Source organism: Castor canadensis, chromosome 3 (assembly GCF_047511655.1).
Source record: "Castor canadensis chromosome 3, mCasCan1.hap1v2, whole genome shotgun sequence".
Classification (NCBI taxonomy): Eukaryota; Metazoa; Chordata; class Mammalia; order Rodentia; family Castoridae; genus Castor; species Castor canadensis.
The window spans coordinates 169,033,170-169,054,965 of NC_133388.1; the positions used below are offsets into that span (position 1 = coordinate 169,033,170).

The following is a 21,796-nucleotide window of genomic DNA, read 5'->3' on the forward strand; positions in this document are numbered from 1 at the left end:
ACTGCTTTCTCCCAGTAGTTGTGTTGACGTCCACTTTAGTCATGATTTTCATGCTTATATTAAATTGGGCATATTGTGGTCCCAGAAGAAGTCATTGAGTTAAATACCTATGATATCAAATTGTCTCCTTTGGTTCTTAAATTTATGGGTTTTTTTTTTTTTTGTCCTTTTAATAAAGAACTACCAGTTTTAGAAGCTTGTTAGAAGTGAAGAAAAAATCTGGATAGACATAAATAGAATTTGTGACGTTCTACACATTATCTGAATTACACATTTAAGGTAGGTAATCAAAGGCATGTGAAGCTTATTTTAAGTTTTTTTAAAATAGACATTTCATGGTTTTCAGCCATTTTTCCTATTAAGCTTTAAGCTAAGGATTTCCTCTCAGCACCTTTTGACAGCATATTTAATCTAATGAACTTTTTAGAACTGACAGTTTAAAATTCTGTGTTTGAATTCCTCATTTTAATATATACTGGCCTCTGGACTGAGTAGTGATTATTCCAGATAAAAATTGGTGGATCAGACAAAGATTGTAGTGGTAGAATCCACATCTGGATTAAGCTTCCAACATCACTTTGCTCTGGGTCAAGCTACCACCAAAGCATAAACCTAACCATAGCCAGTGTTCCCACCAGCCTAAATTTTGTTGATGATGATGTTTACTAAAGGTGTGGTCTGGGACAGACTCACGTCTTATTTAATTGTCTGTGGTTCAAACTTGGGCTAATCTATGGTGGTGTTTTTCACACAGTGGATTTCCTGTCAAAGGAAATCTTTGATTAGATAGAGAAGCCTGTCAGTGTTATAAGTTGAATGGCCCTGGCTGAAGCTAGCTTTGTTTTGGAGGGTGGCAGTAGACAAGGGCTCCATGCAAGGAGCTTCTGCCCTTTCTTTCAGGTTAATTTGGAGGGCTAAAGAAGATGGTGTATCTAGGAAGAGTATACTTTAGTTGCTAATAGCTTAGACTTATTTCTGCTATTTAGTTTTTTTTTAATTTGAGCTGCTCTGTCTAAATATAAAAAGAAAACTTTTTCTTTGTGTAATTTCCTTCATTTTAATATATCAAAGACTGCTCCTCCAAGGTTGTAACTCAACTTTTTTTTGTTTGTTTGTTTTCTTGTTTTTCACTGTGCTTCCTACTTTTTATCTTCAGTGCCCCTCAGTTACAGTCATTGGGCATGCTCAGTAACCAGAGTGTTTTGAGAGGCTATTTCAAAGAAGCCTTGGGTCTTCTAGGGCTGGAAACAGACATTCTAATCCAGGAAACTGCCCCTCTTCCCTTTTATGCCACAGATTTGTTTCTTGCTCTTGCATACCTGCTGTTGACACTGCTAAATCACAAGCAACAGCTTTTTTTTTTTATGGAACGCTTCACAAATTTGCGTGTCATCCTTGCACAGGGGCCATGCTAATCTTCTGTGTATCATTCCACTTTTAGTATTTGTTGCCAAAGTGAGCACAAGCAGCAGCTTTTGCAGAGAAACTTAGTAAAAGTCTGCAGCCAATCCAAAATAATCCCCTCCAAGAGATTTCTATGGCTATTTTCTGCAGATGTTTTCCTTGCATACTGAAGCAACTTTGAGAGCTTTGCAGATTTCTCAGAGCTGCTGTAGAGATGGTACAATATTAAGCAGCTTTCCTGAGTTAGGAAGTCTTTTAAATAGACAGTGGTTTTAAAGATTAACCAAGACCACTTGGAAGTGTTCAGTATAAACTCTCAACAAATGCGAGGCCCTATACACTTTTCTTTGAGATCCTACTTAAACACTTCTCCCACCCACTTCTCTCCATGCCATGGTATTGATGTCTCTTTCTTTGCAGAGATTGGAAAAAGGTGACTGATCATGCAATCTTTTGTATATCTTTCAGCTGAATTTCAAATTTATTAAGAAGGTCAACATTTATTATGTACTGTTATGGTTTTATTCTTTAATGTCCCTTAAATGCCCAGATGCTAAGGCTTAGTTACCAGTCTGTGGTGCTGTTGGGAGGTGGTAAAACTTTTAGGAGGTAGGGCTAAATGGAAGAAAGATCAGTGGTGGGTGTTCCCTAACAAGGGATAGTTAACCTAACCCTTTCCTCTGTCTTTACTTCCTAGCCACCATGAGGTAAATAGGTTTTCTCCACCTCACTCTCCTGCCCTACTACAACAGTCCCAAAAGTAGTGGGACCAAGAGACCATCGACTGAAACCTTTGTAACTGTGAGACAAATCTTTCCTTATTTTAAAGTTGTTTATCTCAGGTATTTTGTCCAGCCACAGAAATCTGATTAATGTGCTTAGTAATGAGTCTTTGACTAATTGTATCCTAGCAATCATGTAAGGTAGATATCTTTATTTAATATATCAGGAAAGCAAAGCTTAGAAACTCAGCTGTGTGCTCAATTAACAGAAAGGAAAACAGGAAGTCTCAGAGCAGGTTATATTAGTGGTTTATCCGCATTCCATGTAGACCATGGTTTCTACAATGTCTCTGAACTTGATGAAACAGCAGCTAAAATCTAGCCTGTAGAAATTCTTCTCTTGTTCTTAGCCAATGACGGTAGTGTTACAAATTATAGTAAGTAACATCCATTTCTGTTTTCTAAGAACTTATTTAATAAAACAAGAAAATTAACTTGGTTCTTATTTTTTATAAATGGCAGCTGCAACTGAACGTAGATGCTGTATAATTACGTGTTCAGAGTTTATTTGGGTCAGATATCATAATTAAGACAAAGTGAAATATTATATTTACACATTTGCAAAAATAGGCCAATTAGTTTACTTGATTTGTTCATAATTCTAATGAGGACAAGGCCATGGATTTGATGCATGTGCAGAACCTGGAGATCCTCCTGCTGCAGACTGTAACTAACCTCGTCCAGTTACCTTATTAACATATGTCTTTAGGGTTTGGTTGAGAAGGTGAATGGCACAGAATAAGAGTAGCCTTACATAGAGAATTTGAAGGACATACTCTGTAACCCAGCACTCGAGGCAGAGGCAGGAAGACTGCAAGTTTTTGAGGCCAACCTGGGCTACATGCTGTGACCCTATCTCAAAAGCACATCTGAAAAAGTTAATTTGGTCCAGCATTCTAGTGTAGAGCTAAGTAAAGTAAGATGTGCGTAAGGATATACTTAACTTTCCATATTTACATTTAGAGCTCACAAAATACCAGTGCATTTGTTACTTTATGAGGCTTTGTAGTGCACCTGAACCTTGTAATTGCCTATCTGTCTTGATTAGAAGGAGCCGGTGGGCAGTACAGTAGTACACAAGTGATCACTTTTAAAATTTTTATTTTCATGTTCTGGTTTCAGGGAGAAATGTGAAAATTATTAAGACTGCTTTCATTTTCCTTTTTCTCTACACAACCAACAAGCCAGAAATAATGTGGTGGTCCAGAGCTAAAGTTCAGCTTAAAACACAGAAAGAGAAACTGGCAAGCCATTTCAAACACTGAGTCGTTTTGACTGCAAGGAAGTGATGGAGTCTCTTAAGAAAAGCTGTGATGGCTGCCTCTAATACTCACAAGGGGGGGTCTGGATGCTGCCTTTACATCATCAATTTATGTCACTGCAGCCCAGATGTTTATAGGATCTGAGTACCCTGAGTGAGAGATCTTGAGTCCTCTTAGCAGTTAAACCACACTTAAACCAACAGAACACTGGCAAACAAAATTGTGTGAGAAAGGGTTAGAGAACAATTCGTTTGGGCATTCCTTTATATGTGGCAAAAAAATTGATCTTAAGCATTAGCTGAGTATTACTCCAATTCACTCAGACTTTGCATATGTGAGATCTTTCACCAACTGGCATTTTCAAAGAACCTGGTACATAGGGAAGTGATTTGTATACTGTTTTCAAAGACAATACACCAGGATCACTGGAGGGGCAAGAGGAAAGGCAAGTGTCAGGGCCCTACCCTTCATGTCTCTTTCAAAAAAATTCACTATAGAAAAATGTGTTTTATATATTGGGTCTATCATATTTAAAACACTTTTTAAAGAAATTCACTTTTTAAGGCAGAGAATGGGAGGATTGCACTTTGAGGTCAGCCCAGGAAAAAAGGGAGACCCTATCAATAAATAAGCTGAGTGTGGTGGTCCACATCTGTAATCCCAGGTATGCAGGATGCCATAGGTAGGGGGATTTTGGTGCAAGGCCAGCCCCAGGCCAAAAGCAAGACTCTATTCGAAAATGGCTGGTAGCATGGCCCAAATGGTAGAGCACCTGCCTAACAAGTGTGAGGCCTGAGTTCAAATTCCAGTACCACAGAAAATCAGAGAGGTATCTTTTAACAAACTTGAATCCTATTGAAATATTTGAATCTTTTAACAAAATTCTTCTAAATAACATGTAAACTATTTTTGAATTTTGAAATTATTTGGCGTCGTTGTTAGAATTGCTATAATAATCTTTGTAGGGGGAACCAGTGGTCACAACAGAACAGATTTCTAGTGGGTTTAAAAATAATTACCTGATGTGAAGCTATTTTATTCTATTCAAACTTTCTAATTGCTTTTCTTCAGGACAATTGGGAGTTTGTTTACATCCTTCCAAGATTTGGTTTCTAAACATAATGGGGTTATGGCCTCATCCTGGGTATTTTGCCTGGTAGGATCGGGAATTGATGAATTTTGTAAAAAGTACTTGCAGACCCAAAATGGAGATGGAAACCTACCTCAAACCTTTTAAAATGAAAAAAAAAACCCTCAAGACAAAAACACATCAGACCCAACTGTTTGGGCAAGGTCTATGACAAATCCAAATCACAGGCTTCCTTTTTCCTTGGCTGCAAATGTCAGAAAACGCTTGACATCTGAGTGAACAGCTCAGCGTGTAAAGGTCAACATATCCTTTGGGAGAAATCTTTTCTTATAAATTGGAATGTTTGCACACATAACTGTAGGAAATGTTTAACATTTGCTTTGAAGGGACCTCAGTCTGTTCAACACAGTGGAATTGTTCTTTTTCTTTCTTTTCCATTTTCCTGCCTGTACATCACAGGTACCCAAATTACCAAAAGCAACTTTGAGGCACTTTTTTCTATGGAATCAGATCATCCTTTCCACAAAAGCAGCCAAGGCCTTGGGCTTCCAAAAAGCAAGCATGTTCCATTTCATCCTTTGTTTATTTCAAGGGACTCATTTGTGAGAGACTTTGTTCTGAATGGAAGCAGTAATTTTCCACAGACTATACATGTTGAAACACTGAAGAAAAGCAGGGGAGGAATAATGAGAAAGAGGAGAAAGAGAAAGAAAAGAAAATGAAATAACTGCCATGATTTGGTTTACCTTTGTGCAAATATGTTCCAGTGTGGATAGGATATGCAGTGTCTTTGTTTGAAGCTTTGATTTCTGTAAAGAAGGACACAAGGTAGTAAGTCAACAAAGCAGTTTGCTATTGGTGGTCAGCTTCATCCAATTTTATAACCTAAATCCATGTGATTCATGAAGATTCTTTGTCACTGTAGTCCTTCCTTTCTATCTGGAATTGACCAACAGTGCTGGGTTCAAGTGGCTTTATTTCTTTCTATGACAATGAGCAGATACTAAAAATCAGTTTGTAATTTTTCTTAAAGTAAAAATGCTTTAGTTCAGCAATGACTAAAAATAAACGGCAAGGCAGGACTGTAAGAAGATGCCAGTATCTAGGTTTTACTACAGGAAGGGACCTGAGTCAGTATGGTTCATTATTTTGGAACACTTCCGAATATTCAGCTCCAGAAATAATTTTCCTTTTATTTCAGCCACATCCCTCCACTGCTGACTAGAATTGCAATGTGTGTGCTGCGTAAGTACAGATGTGCATGCCCAAGGCACATGCATATTCCTGTAGAAATGTTCCTCAGAGACAAACCTGCTGTCTCAATGCATACATCCTCTGCCCCTAGATCCTACCATTTCTCATCTTCTCCAGGGCTTCCCTTCTCCAATGAACACCTCCTCTCTTATGTCATTTTATTTTCCTTCTTGGCTCAATCCTAAAGTACATGAACACGAACATGTTGTATCTCCTCTTGATACTGAAAAATAAACCCTTGGCCTCATAGCTCCTTATACTATCACCCTCTTCCTTACCTCCCTTCACAGGAAACTTAAAGCAAACAAACAAACAAAAAATCAAATCAGCTGCACACTTATTTCTACTTTCTGTCTTGCATTCACTCTAATCTCCTCCAATCTGGCTTCTTTCCTCATTTCTCCAAAGAAGGTGACCTTGACAAGGTCTCTAAGACATTGCTGTCAGTCAGTGGATCTGTAACCGCTTTCAGGTTATTCATCCTCTTGGTAGAATTTTAACTCACTCTACTGCTTATGAATCACTCTCCTCTCTTGGTTTTCACATTATACTCACCTAGTCCTCCTCCTAGCTTTTGGGTTACCCTTCTCTGGCTTTGTTGGTTATTTTTCTTCCACCTATGTCTAAATATGGAAGTATACCAGGACTCGATTTTATACCTCCTTTATTTCTTTACATTCTTCCTGCATGATCTCATCTCTTCCTATGGTTTTCAATACCATACAAACCAGCTGCTGTGATTTTCATATGCATATATTCAGTTCCTTACTGGCATCTCATGTGGAGATACATTTTAATAGATTTTTCAATTTCAAGTTTCAAGAGAAACTTGTTTCTTTTGAACCTTTCCCATTTTCAGCAAGTGGCACTTTCACTGATCTGCTTGATCAAGCCAAAATTCTGGGAGTTATTCTTAGTTTACCTTTTCCTTTCACTCTACCACCTCTAATCCATCAGCAAGTCACATCAGTTCTGTCTTCAGGCTGTATCTTTATTCAACTTAATCACTACGTGCACTTCCACCTCCACATAGTTGTAATCTCGCATCTGCACTTTTCAATGTACTTAAATGGTCTCCTTGTTCCCATTTCTGCCTACCTGCAATGCACTACATATAACATAAAGAAAATCATTGTTATGTTCTATTTAAAGTCCATCTGTATTTTCTCATTACTCTGGGAATTCAAATCCCTTCCATTGTTTATTTGGTCCCATATGAACCAACTTCTTATCCATTCCCCTCTCGCTCTGTCCCCTTGAATCTTCCATAACATGCTGAGCCCTATTCTGTCTTAGGGACTTTGTGTTTGTTCTCTTTGCAACATTTTACCTGTAACTTAATGATTGACTTTTTCTCATCATTAGCACCGGAGCTATTTCTTCAGAGATGTGTTCCTTACCTTCACTTCTGTCATTCATGGATCAAAACACCTTATTTCTTTCAAAGCACTTAACACTATCAGGAACTAATTTGTTAGAAACTATTGTGTCTTCTGCAGACACAGAATGGAAGCTGAGGGGGAGAAACTGTCTCCTTCCCCACTGATGACTACTCTAGTAGTGACTACCTAGCATGTAAGGACCCAGTAAGGGGTCATTGGATGAGTTAATTTATTCAACAATGATTTTTAGATCTCCTGCTATGTGCTAGGTCCTGTTCTACGTTCTCAACATGTATCTGTGAACAAAACAGACCCCTGCCCTCCTCATAGAACTAATGTATCAGTGGAGGAGCTGGGTAATAATCAAAACATAAGAAGTTAAAAACTCAGTATGTTTACAGTGCTATGGTGGGAGGATTTCTGGGTGAAAACTTAAGCTAGTTGCCAGGTCTCTTCCATTTGTGTGGTAAGGTAGAAAAGGCATTTGTTTTGCAGACCTTGTAATCCGGGCTTCTGGAGATGAACTAAGATCCTGAGCAATTTTCCTCTGTAAAGTAGAATTCCTGTCTGCAAAGTAGAATTCCCACCTCACAAGGTTGGTTGGAGGACTAAGTGAATTAGTGGAATTGAGTATTATCTTACCCCTTCCCTACTTTCCTGCCATCACTATAAGGAAGAATGACGTACAGTACTACCACACTCTCCCCACTCCTGTGCACCCAGTCAGCTTAACTCATATTCCCTGAAAAGACTCAGTGTACATTTACTGAATAAATATGTGCATAAGCAAATGCATGGATAATTCCAAACCAAGTAAATATCAAAACTATTCTTATTTCAGGAATGATGTTTCTGAAGTCAAGGTAGGAAATCTCTTTTTTTCAATAATTATTTTCCCTCTTTCACATTCCTTAATTCCAGTTTTATACAACCCTATCAATAAGAAAAGAAAGTGCTGCTATTCCTTGAGTTTTTTCAAATATAGAAGCAAACACACAGACATAATTATTTTACAGGAGGATAAAACATTTATTTAAATGGAAACACTAATCTTTATTTTCATCATGCTGAAATGTGTGGTTACAAACAATTTCCAATAAAACACTATATATCATAAGCAGAAAATAAGTTAGTACATTATAAATTTACATACAGTTTCATCAATTAATAAGTTTGAAGAACAAAAACCCATTTAAGACTTTGGAGCTACATTTAGTAAAAAACTGCAAACACTTAAACCTTATCAATTCCAGGTAAGACACTAAAGAGCTATTCAAGACTTCTTTGAACCAATTACACAAATACATTTTTATTTTTGGTTACAGTCCCCTGCTATGCACAAGACCATTGGAATGCTGGAACAATTTATACATTTTAAAACAGCACAAAGCAAAGCAAGGAGATAACATGCCAGCCTTGGAGAAGCTGTCTTCAAAGTGCAAACTTTGCATTTTCTCTTCCTAAACCACTAGTATAAGAATGGGCACCTCAGACGACACGGCCCGGTCATGAGCATGCTTTCTAATACCACACTGGTGGGACATTTACTGGAACCAGGTCTCCATGCCTTTGAAGATACCTCTGGTTCTAAACAGTGAACAGGTTTCAACTAGCTATAGTGCAAATCAAATACCGAGGAGCAAAACGACAGAATAGAGACTGCCACAAATCAACCTGCTGTTTCTCTACCTGGCACAATGCCACACAGGACAAATTGGCACACGGTAACAACTTCTGTTTAGGTTTTGATATGGAAGGCAGTGCGGCGGAGGGAATGTAGGGCAACCATGCAACAGCCCCGGAGCAAGGCTCCAATGTTATAGACAGGATCTATTCCTCCCCTCTGAGTACTAAATGCCCAAAGAATGGTGGGCACCACAGGAGCAGCGACAGCCAGAAGATCTACCAGGAAACTGCTGCTCCAGTACTGCCTCGTGACACTCCCCTGAGACAGAGGGATGATGCCATCCAACCTTTCTTCTGTGTGGGCTGCAAAATCCAGCTCTCTCATGAGGCGGTTTGCATGGGCTTCCATAGCTGCCTTGCTGAATGGAGTCTCCACAGGAGATAGAAGGATGGTTGAGTTCGGACTTCTTGGAGTTAAATCAACCATTAGCGGAGAGATGGACTCTTGAAAACTCTCTGTCAAGTCAGCCCCAGACTCCTCGGGAGATGCTGAACTCGAAGGACAGGGGTCCTGGAGCTTGCACACACTCTGAATGAGCTCCGAGACAGCAGGGCTGAATGACACCACGTCGGTCTGCACAGCTTGCTCCACCACCATGCTGCTGTCCTCTTGACTCCCTGCCAGAGGGAGGGCCTTGAGGACTTTTGCTCTGGGGGTAGAATGAACAAGCTCCTGGTCACCAGATTCTGTGCTGGTAGCTGTCACCACCTCATCCAATAAATCTGTGCTGTCGGCCATGCTGTCTCCCATCAGCAGCTCACTGTCGGCCCCTTCCTCTGTGATCTGCTCTTCTAGAGATAACCCATCTGCCATCTTACCAAAAGGGGTGCTTAGGAGTAAGCTTTTCCCTGGGGAATCACATGGGAATTCTAGACATAGTTCATCCCTCAGGGAGCCATTGTGCGCCATCTCCATGCTCTGAAGCAGAGACTCCAGCTTCTTGTTTTGGATGTTAATGTCCACAAAGTATTTCTGAATGCCTTTGTCTTTATCAGCCAAGCTGCTCCTCATAGTTTCGATGACCTGTTTGAGCTGTTTGATCTCTTTCCTGGCTTCCTTGAGTGCCAACTGAGCCTCTACCCTGTGGCACTCTTCTTCAATCCAATCTTCCCTCATTCGGGCCAGCTGAGATTTGAGCTCCACAATTTCAGTTTCCCTAGAGGGAAAGCAAGTACCATTAAGAACAATCTTAACTCTGAATCAGGCAACAATCAATTCTGACAGAACCCAGAACCCAGGACCCACACTCTTCTACTTGAAATAAAGATGTTAAATCAGTTTTGGAATGTTTATCTTTGGCAGGTATTAGCAATGAACTTCCACCTTTAATTGTAGAATAGCTAAAGTAATAATAGTAACCAGAATCAGAATCAAAATAGCTACCATTGTTTCTTTCTTTCTTTTTTTGAGATCTCACTATGCATCAGGCATTGCACTAAATGCTTTGCAAGCATTATCCTCCACTCAGTCCTTAATATTTGAATTTTATTGCCACAGCCTACTCTTTCTTAATATCTACCCACAGTTGTGGAAGGAGAGTTTGTTTCACTTTTAGTTACTTATCAAAGACAGAAGCTAGAATGATAAATGTTAGCCTTGCAAAAACTGTTCTCTGGTTATATTTCCATTGAAATTTTTAAAAATGATAAAATGCTACATGTTGCAAGGTCTCTGTGAAAAGTTGCTTACTCTATTTCATCTCAGGTAAGATGATAATAAATCTGTCTTCCACAGAGGATAATCTATCTTATTTTTTTAAACCTTTCACAGGAGCCTATTTTAAAACCTTTGCTAAGACGTTATTTTTTACATATATTTTTTCAAAGTCAATTTAAATATATGTTCTCATATTATTTGTGGATGTGAAGACCAGGTAGTTAGGATACTCATGTATGGGAGAAGCTGCTCATACTGCTTCTTTAGGTTTATACAAACATTTTCTCAAGTTTTGCTGCTTTCTCATATATCCCCTCCTATTAGGGTAAAAATCTTTCCATGGTCTCCTCAATCATATACTAAACACCTCCAGAAAGTAGGATCTAACTCACCCTGGAGGAGAGTTTGGATCTCAAGTCTGTTTCAAGCAGGGTAAAGAATCAAACTGACTCAGGGGATGAAGAAATGCCTTCTTTATAATGCCTATACTGTCCACAATTTCATAAATCAAAGTCATTGGGTCTTCACCTTGTGGCAGCAGAGGAACGGTGGACTGGTCAAATGGCCATGTGCTGAATCAGACCCCAGGTTCCTAGAGAATGTAAACTCCATCCTCACCTGGAAGTCCCAACTCCTCTGATTAGAGCTCTGCTACTCTTTCCCAAAAAGTTCCAGAGGAAAACCATCAAGCAGCAAAACTGGCTTTCCTTTCTCTCTGAGATAAGATCTCTTAAGCATGGGCTGTTTTTTTTTTTTTAAATCTTAACTCCTGGCCAAGAATAACAAACCTCTTCCTTCAGCACAGAAATATCTTGCAGGAATCACAATGCAAATAGATGTCCACTCTCCTGCAGGGATAAACAGGGCTTGATAGGGCTTGGGTGACCCATTCTGCTAGATGTATGGGATTGTTCCTGCATGTGTTTCTACCATTAAAAATAGTCTTGTACACACCCAATTCTTCATGTCAAAGCTGTACATGTCCAACAAAAAGAGGGTTCCCCCTCACCTACAAGATCCCTGAATTTATAAAACAGCCAAATCACAATGAACTATAGAATTGTTCTGTTCAGAGATGACTTAGAAAGCTGACAAAAATAAATCACTTTTTCTGATCTGTTTTTTGGGTGAGTACAGTTAGTACAGTGCAGTCTGGATACTGTCTTAAAGCACAGGGTGGGAGGAATGCAGATTTACCTTTCATGGAGTCGGCGCTCAGATTCCTTCAGCCTGGTCTTCAGGTGCCTCACTGTGACCTCTTTCTGCTGCAGAGGGGTCAAATACTGTTCTGGATTTGGGGGTTTGACACCATGATTTTCTCCACAAGACATGTACCTTCCAGATCGCCTGAAGTAAACCAAGACATGAGATACTACGTTTTGCCGTTTCCTTTTCTATAGAATGAAAAGTCATAGACTGAATTTTTATTTTCCTCCATCAAATATAAGTGTTGAAATCATAACCTCTACTGTGATGGTATCAGGAGGTGGGGCCTTTGGGAGGTGATGAGAACCTTGGTGATCAATGCCCTTATAGGAAGAGATCCTAGAGAATTCTCTAGATTTCTTTCCACCTTGTGAGAATAAAATAAGACAGCAGTCTATAATCTAGGTTACAGTCCTTCCCAGAACCTGGTCATGCTGGCACCCTGAGACTTAGAACTGTGAGAAACACATTCTACTGTGTGTAAGTCAGTCAGCCTACATTTGTTACAGCAGCCCAAATGAAGACACCCAACTGACAGCATGGGAAGAACAGCAGCTGAGCTGTATGTTGGGGTCTTAAAACTCAGTAACTGGTGAGCTCTCATCAGAAGATGGTCTATAACATACCTGCCAATCTTAGGGCTGCCAATACGTGGAAGGCTGAGGTGTGGGGGTGGGGTGGAGTGGGATAGTAGAAGGAGGTTTTCTATGATCTCATATTACAATTGTCCACAGGCCTGGGCTGTCAGATCAGAATAACGTGCTGTTACATTAAATGACAATAGAGGGAGGGGGGCTCAGAAAGGAAGGAAGGGAGCTAGGTGACTTAATTTTCCACACAATGTGCCCCTGCCTAAGGATCCTGCTTGATATTAGTTGAATTCAAATTGTTCTGAAACTGGTGTGAGTGTGTTCATTTGATGGGAATGGAAAGTTCTTTCTTGTGAAGGGAACAAAGTTAGTCCACTCTCACCAGTGCCTTTTGTGAGAAAGGTGCTCAATATTCTGCAAATGCAGCCCCAGCAAGAATCTTGGCCCCACTCAGGCCTGGCCAAGAGCTGGGCAATTCTGTTGTAAGAGAGCTGACTAATGAGAACAGGAACGCCCAGGGGGAGAAGGACTGAAGATAGCTGCCAGCTTATTCCCTGACTCTGGGTCCAATCCGAGCCACAGTGCTGCCTGCCCCCTGTGCCTGCACTCTGCCCAAGATGGCCAATGTCCAGTTCCTACCCCTCAACCCTCCTCTCTGGCTTCTCTGGATCTTCAATTCCTTGATCCACACTCCTCCCCACCTTATGCTATTAACTCTTTGCTTGCCCTTCAGTCCTCACTTCTATTTACTTCCTCAGTGAGGCCTCTCAATCCCTTGGGCCTGAGCTGGATCCCTTCCCCTGACCTTTTACACACTCATATTAAATGGTTAAGGTTTTTCTTCTCTGGGCAGTGAGCTTGAGGGCTGTTTCTGTTCATCACCAGTGCTTAACTCAGAGCCTGATACTCAATAATATTTGGTGGTGGAATGGATGAGTGAACACATGTATGATTCCTCCCTGTGCTGAGGAAATGAGTACATCCCTCCTACTGTCACTAAGCCATTTTCCATCCCTACCCAAGAACCACTTGGACTGCTATACCTTGTTAGACACTGTGGTTTGGCTCTTCCTGCAGCAATCCTTGAAGGATCAGTACAGAATAAGGAAGGGGATCAAGACTTGTATAATTTTCCTCGTTTTTTTAGGAAAAAAAAACAACAAACAGGAAAAACTGAGAAGCATGAGTTAGGAGGAGAACGGGCCTCACCTCATGACTGGGCTGCAGTCACTTCCTTTGTAGGAGCCCGAGTTGCTGCTACTTGGAGAAGAAGGGGCGTAACTGGGGTGGATGTTAACAGGGCTCAGCTGATTCCTACACAGCATGGACAGCAGGTCTTTTTCCCTTGGGGTGGGCGGGCTGCTGCCAGACTTGTGCAGTGCAGCTCCATTACTCCGTCCATGGGTACCTCGACTGGGAGGAGAGCATGACAAATGTTAAGAGTCCTTGTGGCTAGAGATGTCTTAGTCCTTCCGAAAGCCAGTTACTACTGAAGAAATTGGAACCCTAAAGTTGAGGACAGCAATCTAATTACTAAAGCAAACTTTCCTCATAAGCAGCCTTGTCCTTACCCGTCTGATATTGTCTCTCCTTGTAGCATTAGCACAAGCAACCTCTCTCTCGCCTACTATTCTGACCAAATAGTTTCTGACCATAAGCTTATTTTGGATTAAACCCAATTGCCTATTAAGAACACACACCATTTAAAATGTGGATTTGGCTTAGGTCCATTTTGGAGGCTCTTTTGAAGACGTGTTTATTGTTCCAGTACACCTGTTTGGGTTTTAGAAATATTTCAGTTTGGCTCCTGGTAGGGTAAGAGAATTAAGGTAGTTCATTTGTAATATGGCAGGGATGGGGGTCCCACATAAAAAAGGAAGAGAAAACAGAATAGATAAAGAGGCTACATGAATGTATCAAGTGTATAATTTTGATCACTTATTTATTTTTTCCTTTTTTTCTACCCCTGACTTACCATAACCTTTCTCATTTCACTACTAAAATGTTGGAACAGCTTCCTCTTAGTTCCCCTTCCTCTTGCTTTCCAGCAACTGATGTGTGACCTTTCTTTGAATACCACTGCCCTCCTCAGTGCCCTTGAATGCTTCCCCCTCGTCTCCAGAATGAAGGCCAGACTCCTAAAGATGGCTCACAAAGTCTAATCCACCACCCCTTCAAATCCAACCTCCACTATCCCTCCTCTGTACTCCAGCATTCTAAATGACTTACAATCACTGAATGCTTTTTTCCCTAGGCTAGTGTAGGTACTTCTTGGTGCTCCCTAATACTCTGTACAAACTTTCAGCCTGGTGGTGGAATGTTTTCCTAGCAAGGACAAAGCCTGAGTTCAAACCCCATACTGCCCATCTCCTCAAAATCAAATGCATTCACGGAGTTAAGTGCAACTCAACTGCAGGCTAGTATTACAGGATTAGCCTGTTGGGACTTTCCTGTTAATCTAGTTCCTGAGATTTGATACCCACTAGTGTAGGGGAAGCATCTTAGAATGCTGAAATTACTTAATAGGATAACAGCTCTGTCAGGAATATTACTTGATGACATTAGGAGAAAATAACAAGGAAGAAGATTCTTTTCACATAGCAGTGCTGCTTTTTGACAACCCTTTCTATTTGTAATTTTAATTATGGTTCACATCCAACTAACATTATATCTCAATAAGAAATATGTATAAATATGAATGTGTGCGTGTGTATAAACTTGCTCTATCACTATAATTACTTATTTAAAATCAAACACAATTTCAACTAGCTGTCAACGAGCAAATCACACATAAGTGAAACCACCAAATTCTAAAGTTAAAAGTTCTTTCCTCTTGAAATCATCCAAAGTTCTCCTTTCTGTAAGAAGGGGACACTTTATAGGGAACAGATGGGCTAATGGCTTTCTGACAAACCAACTTCAGCAGCTCAGGGGTGGGAAGAACTTCACGAGTAGCTAAAAGGAACATATACTCTGGCTTGGGTATTCTTCTCCATGCTTTACTTCTAAGCCTGTCACTGGTCAGGCCAACCTGACTATTTCTTAGTGTGATTAAAACAAGTATAAAGGATTGACCCTTACAAGTTAGGAAAGAAGGTAAAGAGCTATCCCTAACTTTAACCTGGGGAATTCTGTTCTGAGTCAAACTTCAGACCTTCTGTGATCCTGGTTCTGTTTCAGAAGCTTTACAAACACTTTCATTTCATTGAAACTACCATCTCACAAGGGTGACACAATCATCACCTCCCATTTACACAGAAAGTAACTGAGACTCCAGGAAGATAAATGGTCCATGAACACACAGCTGAGCAGGAATTTCAGATCTTTTTAACTTGATTGTAATCTTTCCTACATATGCAAATGAAATACATCACTTTGGAATGTAAACAGGTATATTAGGTACTGGTTACATATACAGTTATCATCTGAAAAATTTGCTACTGATATTCATAGTACAATGAACCATTAAGGTACATGATTAGTGACATGTTAAATTACATGAGGATTTCATGAGAACTCATCTATTACACAGAATAAAGCCAAGACTTGGCAAGCTATAAACATTGCTAAAGTATAATAAAGCCTACATATGTGTACTTCAAGAAATGGATTATGAGGATGTTTTAATAGCTAACTTTTAAAAAATAAACTACATGCTTAAAACTATCAGCTATTCCTTTCATTTAGTTTAGCTCAAATGCTAACAAGTATGGATATAAACTCATCATAGGTGATGGTAAATAACATTTTGAAAAGAGAACCTGTGATTCTGTTTGTCATGGTTGTGAAGAGGCAAATACAAGGTAAGCCAACTCCACCCTCCCTAATCACTTGGTCTGTTTGGTAAGAAAAGCGAGCAGTCCACAGAGGAGAGGAAATTCTGTTGACCCTGCACTCTTCCTACACACCAGAATAGAGTAACTGGAAAATAAGAGAAAATGAGAAGTGTGGGAAGAAACCTCTAAGGGGCCCAGTGAATTCTATTCCATAGCCAAGGTCCCTTACTTCAGGTAATTTTATCACCATCACCATCACCACCCTGTCATCATCACCACCATCTCCATCCCCACTATTTCCACCACCACGACTATCATCTCCATCCCCACCTCACCACCCCATCATCATCGCCATCATCACTGAGCCCATCATTGTCATCATCACCATCACAATCACCACCTACTGTCATCATTACTATGGGCTGAATTGTGATTCCCCCTTCTCCCCCAGTTCACATGTTGAAGCCTTACCTTCTCCCCCCAACCCCCCGGCAAATAGGCAGTTAGGGTGAGCAATTTCACTTGTATCCTTATAATGAAAGAGAACTTGGACATAGATATGTATGTAGGGAAGACAACATAAAGACACAGGGAGAAGGTGGCCATGTACAAACCAAGGAGAAAGACTTCAGAAGAAACCAGCCATGCCAGCACCTTTATCCTGGACTTCTAGCCATGCCAGCACCTTTAATTATGAGTAAATAAATTTATGTTCTTCAGGCCATGCACTCTGTGGTACTTTTTTATGCAAATAGCAGACTAATATAACAACTATAATCCTAATCATAATCACCGCCCCCCAGTAGCAGGTTTATTTTCTTCCTTTTACAACTATTGAAATAGACAACAACCCTTTATTGACCCTTTTACCAAGTTCTAGACACTTTGTCAGGCAGTAACATATTCCAGCTCATTTAGCGCAGTGATATAGATGCTACTATGTCCTAGAGCAGGACACTGAGGCTTGGGGTCATACACCTAATAAACAATGGTCTGTCTGATGCAAATGCCATGCTATTTTTTTCCACTCTCACTTTGATTTGTTTCTGAACAGATTAGTGTTTTTAAGAGAGATAATTCCTTAGAAATATCTGCAGATGGTAAGAAGAGATGATTTGTAAGCCACTAAAGGTCTGTTTTTTAAAACCACCTGCCAAAGATCTTCTCACCAGTGGCACCTGTCTCTTATGCTTCCAACTCCTTCGCCAAATGTTCCCTCTAACCTTTCTCTAACATAGGATGAACAAGCCCAGAAAAGAAAGATTGCTAGCTAGTAGAGTTTGGCATGGATACCCTGCCCAGCTAGAGGAGTTGTGCTCAATGCAGGGTCCTATAGAACACAAAGATTATGTGAAATGCCTGAGCTATTCCATCACTGAGAACTACCGAGGGCACCCTGGTGCTTGGATCAGAGAAAGGAAAGTAAGAAGCCAAATTCAATTTCCCAGCTATTAATTGTTGCTAAATCCGTGGCTATAGTAGTAGATTTTGGTAAAGTACGTATCAGATTTGCATATAACTATACTCAAATGTCTCATGTTTAGTATATCAATTTTTGATCACTTAAAGAAAGCATGAATTTTAGACTAGAGCACTTTCTCTGTTTTATTGATATGACCTTGGAATTGAGCTACAATCCCAAATTTCTTTGCAATGTTTAATAAAATTGGTTTCTCTTTTAGCCCATATTCTTTGATACCCTGGGCCATGGGTATGTGCTAGTTTCTTGAATGGGTTAGATAAATGGGGGATCCTCAAAGCACGTCACATCTGATTTATACAGAGAGGGCTTATATTCATGCCCTGTGATCCCAGAAGCACTTTATTTCCAAAACAGAAGAGGTCTGAGGATAGAGAAATAGTTCTTTTTTACTATGAACTTCACTACTTTTTAACAGGTTTGCCTGGTTTCAGCTTTATTTTTAAACAATAAATCTGTGCACTGGGGGTGGCTCAGGTCCCATTATCAACATCAGTCAAACTACTTATTCAGAGAAATGGGAAACATTTGCTTGCTGAGTCCTTGAAATGTAAGCTTCTAGACACTAAATGTTTTTTTCTCTAGAAAGGGACCTTGAAATCTTATAGTCTAACCCCTCTCTTTTTCTTAATATACAAAGTTAGACACTGGCCAGCCAGTACAGTCAAGTGACTTATGTCAGAATACAAGTGGTCCCTGAGTGGTGATGCTCACTCCATCACTCTTGGTCCTTGCCCACAGCTCACATCATCACTGAAGTCTCCTAGGATCAGCCCCTCTGAAATGTGCCACATTACTTTCTCTATGCTTTCCTTGGCTATTTTTCTTATAAATAATATTATGTATCATTTATTGTCTTTCTTGGCCTCCTAGAATGAATACAGGTTTCATGGAATTCTTTTTGCTGCCTTATCTTCAGTCTCTGCTTCATAGTGGATGCTCGCTGAACACTTATATTGAAGGAATATGGACACTGGTGCCATATAGAGAGTCCTGGGGGTACACTGCCTCACATTAAACGTGAAAGATAGATTTCATTTTCCCACAGTCCTCTTCCCCAATTCAACTCACATCAATGGTGAACATTTTATTATGCTCACTATGCTCCAATCCCCAACCCATCTAGAAACCCTATGAGGTAGGTATCACTATAGCTCTATTTTATAGATGCGGGAACTGAGGGATAGAGAGCTTGAGTGACTTGTGCAGGGCATTGCAGTCCATAGATGGTGGCACTGGCACTCAAACCAAGGCAATTGCTTCTGAGCCCACTGCAGGGCATTGCAGTCCATAGATGGTGGCACTGGCACTCAAACCAAGGCAATTGCTTCTGAGCCCACACACTCAGCTGCTTTGCTCTATTGCTTCTTGGAGGCAACAGAGCCCATTAACTTTACACTGTCTTCACAAATAAATGTTGTGAGGGGTCTTCACAAAGATAAAGAATGGAAGCCCAGCTACAGGAAAGCAAGGGTGGAGTCAGAGGCTTCATAGCTAGGAAATGATTGACTCCTGCAGGGGAGGTAGGGTGAGAAATAGGAGACTTAATACCCAGGAGAGTATACAGGTGGGTGAGGAAAGACAGAGGGGAAATGGATGAGGGGATACAGAACCCAGGTGTGGATGGGAGATAGGTGTGCAAGGACAAAAACAGACTGAGCTATGTGACCACGGAGGGTAAGGGAGGGAAAAGGGCCGATTATAAGACACTGTAAAATCCAAAACCAAATAAAATACTTCCTTAAATAATAACAAACTAAGACCACAATCCAGGTGGTCATGTAGAAACATAAAGTACAGGTAAGTCATCTGTGTAAAGTGTCTTAATTACAGCGCAAGAGACAGTGCTTACTTGCGTGGAAAAGAGGATCGTTTGTTTCCTGCAGTAGACATGTGGACTTCAGGAGCTGAAATGCTTCCCGTGCTGCTCGAGGAGCTAAAATCAGCTTCACTACCTGAAAACAACAGGGGAGAAAGAAGCATGAGAGAAATGAAACCCGAGAAGACACTGGCCAGTCCCCTGCCTTTGAGGTCTCTGGCTTCCTGCGATGCATACTCTGCTAGTGCCAAGATTCCAGAGCTTCCAAGCTCTTAGCATTTTCCTCCAAGCAGAAAAGAGAAGGCAAAACACAAGGATATCATTTCATAAACATAGGTTAGAGGCACAGGCAGGCTGGTTTCATAAAGATGCCAGCAGCCTCCAGCAGCTTGTCCACAGTGGCTCAAGCAAGGCAAGCAATGCCTGCCTCCCTGGAGCAAGGCTCTCACTCAACAACAGTGTGCCGCCCAAAGTGTAAGCAAAAGGAAACGTGTACTTATCAGTTCAAGAATGGTTTCTCCATGAGTGTTTATCTTTGGGCTTCTGCAGTCAACTAGTCATCATTGAACTTGGCACTTTATGTCCGAAGACAGTCAGCCTGTTAGAAGCAGTCAGGAGAAAAGACCGAACTCCAGAAACTGCTTGAAGCAACACTATCTGATTACACAGCTGACTTTCTCTGACTGCAGCTTCAGTTTTTCTATAAAGAACAGGACTTTCACCCAAAGCGGGAAATTAACATTTCCAAACAGAGTGACACTGAGGGGACCTATGACATACTGCAATATAGCTTTAGGATGAGGTTGTTCATTAGTAAAATTGCATTACATTTTGAATAGAGACAAGAATTGGGTGTGTGGTGATAATAAAAACATGCACTGTAGTAGAATAATATAAATTCATTCTAATAAAAAGAGACATAGTTCTGAAATAATAATAATGGAATGGGAAGAAGTAAAAGGGGCCCTGTAGAAAGCAAGATGAAAATGCTGTGTTTTTGGAAAATATATCCAAATATACCATTTTATTTTATCTTGTTACTTAGCTTCTACAACACAATGTGTGATCCTTCTGGTCTAAAATCCAGGGAAAACTCACATTTCTTAGCTAAGGGAAATAATTTAAAACTTTTGAGGTTCTCACAGCCGTGAGTAATAATTATCATCACAATAACTATTTATTGAATGCCTACTACAACCCAGCCCCTTTTTGGGATGCTTTGTTCTTTATATCATTTATACTTGACACTTTGGAAAGGCAGACTTTAATTTCACTATTGCATTAATGAGAAAGGCTTGTGGGTGATGGATCCTATGTAGGACCAACTCCTCAGACCACTTCTTTGATACCATGCTTCGTCTTGGGAAGGCAGTGGGAAGAAGTGGGAAGCAGAGAGGTTCCTGGGTTGACTATACATCACCATCAACCTGACAGACCAAGACAAGACTTAGATGTGGACTTTGGCCCACTGGTGTACATATCTTTCTCTGACAGGTGTACAGATCCTTCTCTAACGGGTATAGACATCCTCTCTCTACTAGTTCTGCTAGAGGAAAAGGTGAGCCATGCAAGGCAGAGAGGGAAAAACTCTCTTCTCCTGCTTCTAGGGGCCCTTAGGAAATACAGCTTCTTCTGGGAAAGAGATCAAGAAAGATCCCTTAGCCAGATGACAGCTGTGACCCCTAGCTCCCAGCAGGATTCAGGGAAGATTAGGGTAGCAATTTATCAGGTCCAAGACTAGCTATTCCTTTTGGTTTCAGTGACTTTGTCTAATGATGTAATGAACTCCTAAAGCTCTATGACCTTAATTAGTCGCTTCTGAGTAATGCTCTGGCTTAATTGTAGCATTTTAGAATCTCAGGGATTCACAACTGGTAGTACAATCCAGCAACATTCTATTTCTGGCAGCCTAATTCAACTAGCTTTGTTGGCTTGCAAATTACCAGGTTGATTATTAAATGATAAAGGTAGACAATTTTCAAATTGTTGCAGCCACCAGGCGTAAGATATTATTTTCTAATGTGAAATTATTTCTTACAAACACCCAGTTTTCATTCCTTAAAAGACACAAAACCCCCCATGAATTATCATTTAACTGCCAACATCTACACAGAAATTCTAGAACAGAAATGGACAATCAGTGAAGATCCATTGTTACCTCAGGATTCCTTTAATCTGCAGTAATTACATTTTTTTGAGCTAAAGGAATAACTTTGTTCTATATTGTATTGCTACTGGAACTTAATATACTGACTTTTACGAACTGGTAGTGCTGGATGTCAATGTGTCCCAGTACCTTCCTATCTTATCTTCTGCACATCTGAAAAAAGATTAGAAGACAGATTCAGAGTAGCTGTATTCAGAGCTATGAGAATGATATGGTAGTGAAAAATGCAAACACTATTTCA

At 40.3% G+C, this 21,796-nt stretch overlaps 1 protein-coding gene and 1 non-coding gene across 9 annotated transcripts in view; both read right to left on the reverse strand.

Moving 5' to 3' along the window:
* Positions 1-1,358: 1,358 nt before the first annotated feature.
* On the reverse strand, positions 1,359-1,463 carry LOC141422029 (U6 spliceosomal RNA). Its single transcript, XR_012446698.1, has one exon. It is a non-coding gene; the product is annotated as a U6 spliceosomal RNA (small nuclear RNA).
* A 6,716-nt stretch (positions 1,464-8,179) lies between these two features.
* Positions 8,180-21,796, reverse strand: part of Sybu (syntabulin) — a 70,532-nt gene continuing 56,915 nt past the window's right edge. For all 8 annotated transcript variants that reach the window (XM_074069080.1, XM_074069079.1, XM_074069082.1 and 5 more), the window contains 4 exons: positions 19,422-19,524; positions 13,523-13,726; positions 11,715-11,864; positions 8,180-10,017 (listed from right to left, as the gene is read on the reverse strand). In XM_074069080.1, coding sequence (XP_073925181.1) covers positions 8,913-10,017; positions 11,715-11,864; positions 13,523-13,726; positions 19,422-19,524 — 1,562 coding nt within the window. In that variant the 3' untranslated portion in view covers positions 8,180-8,912. The remainder of the gene's footprint in view (positions 10,018-11,714; positions 11,865-13,522; positions 13,727-19,421; positions 19,525-21,796) is intronic.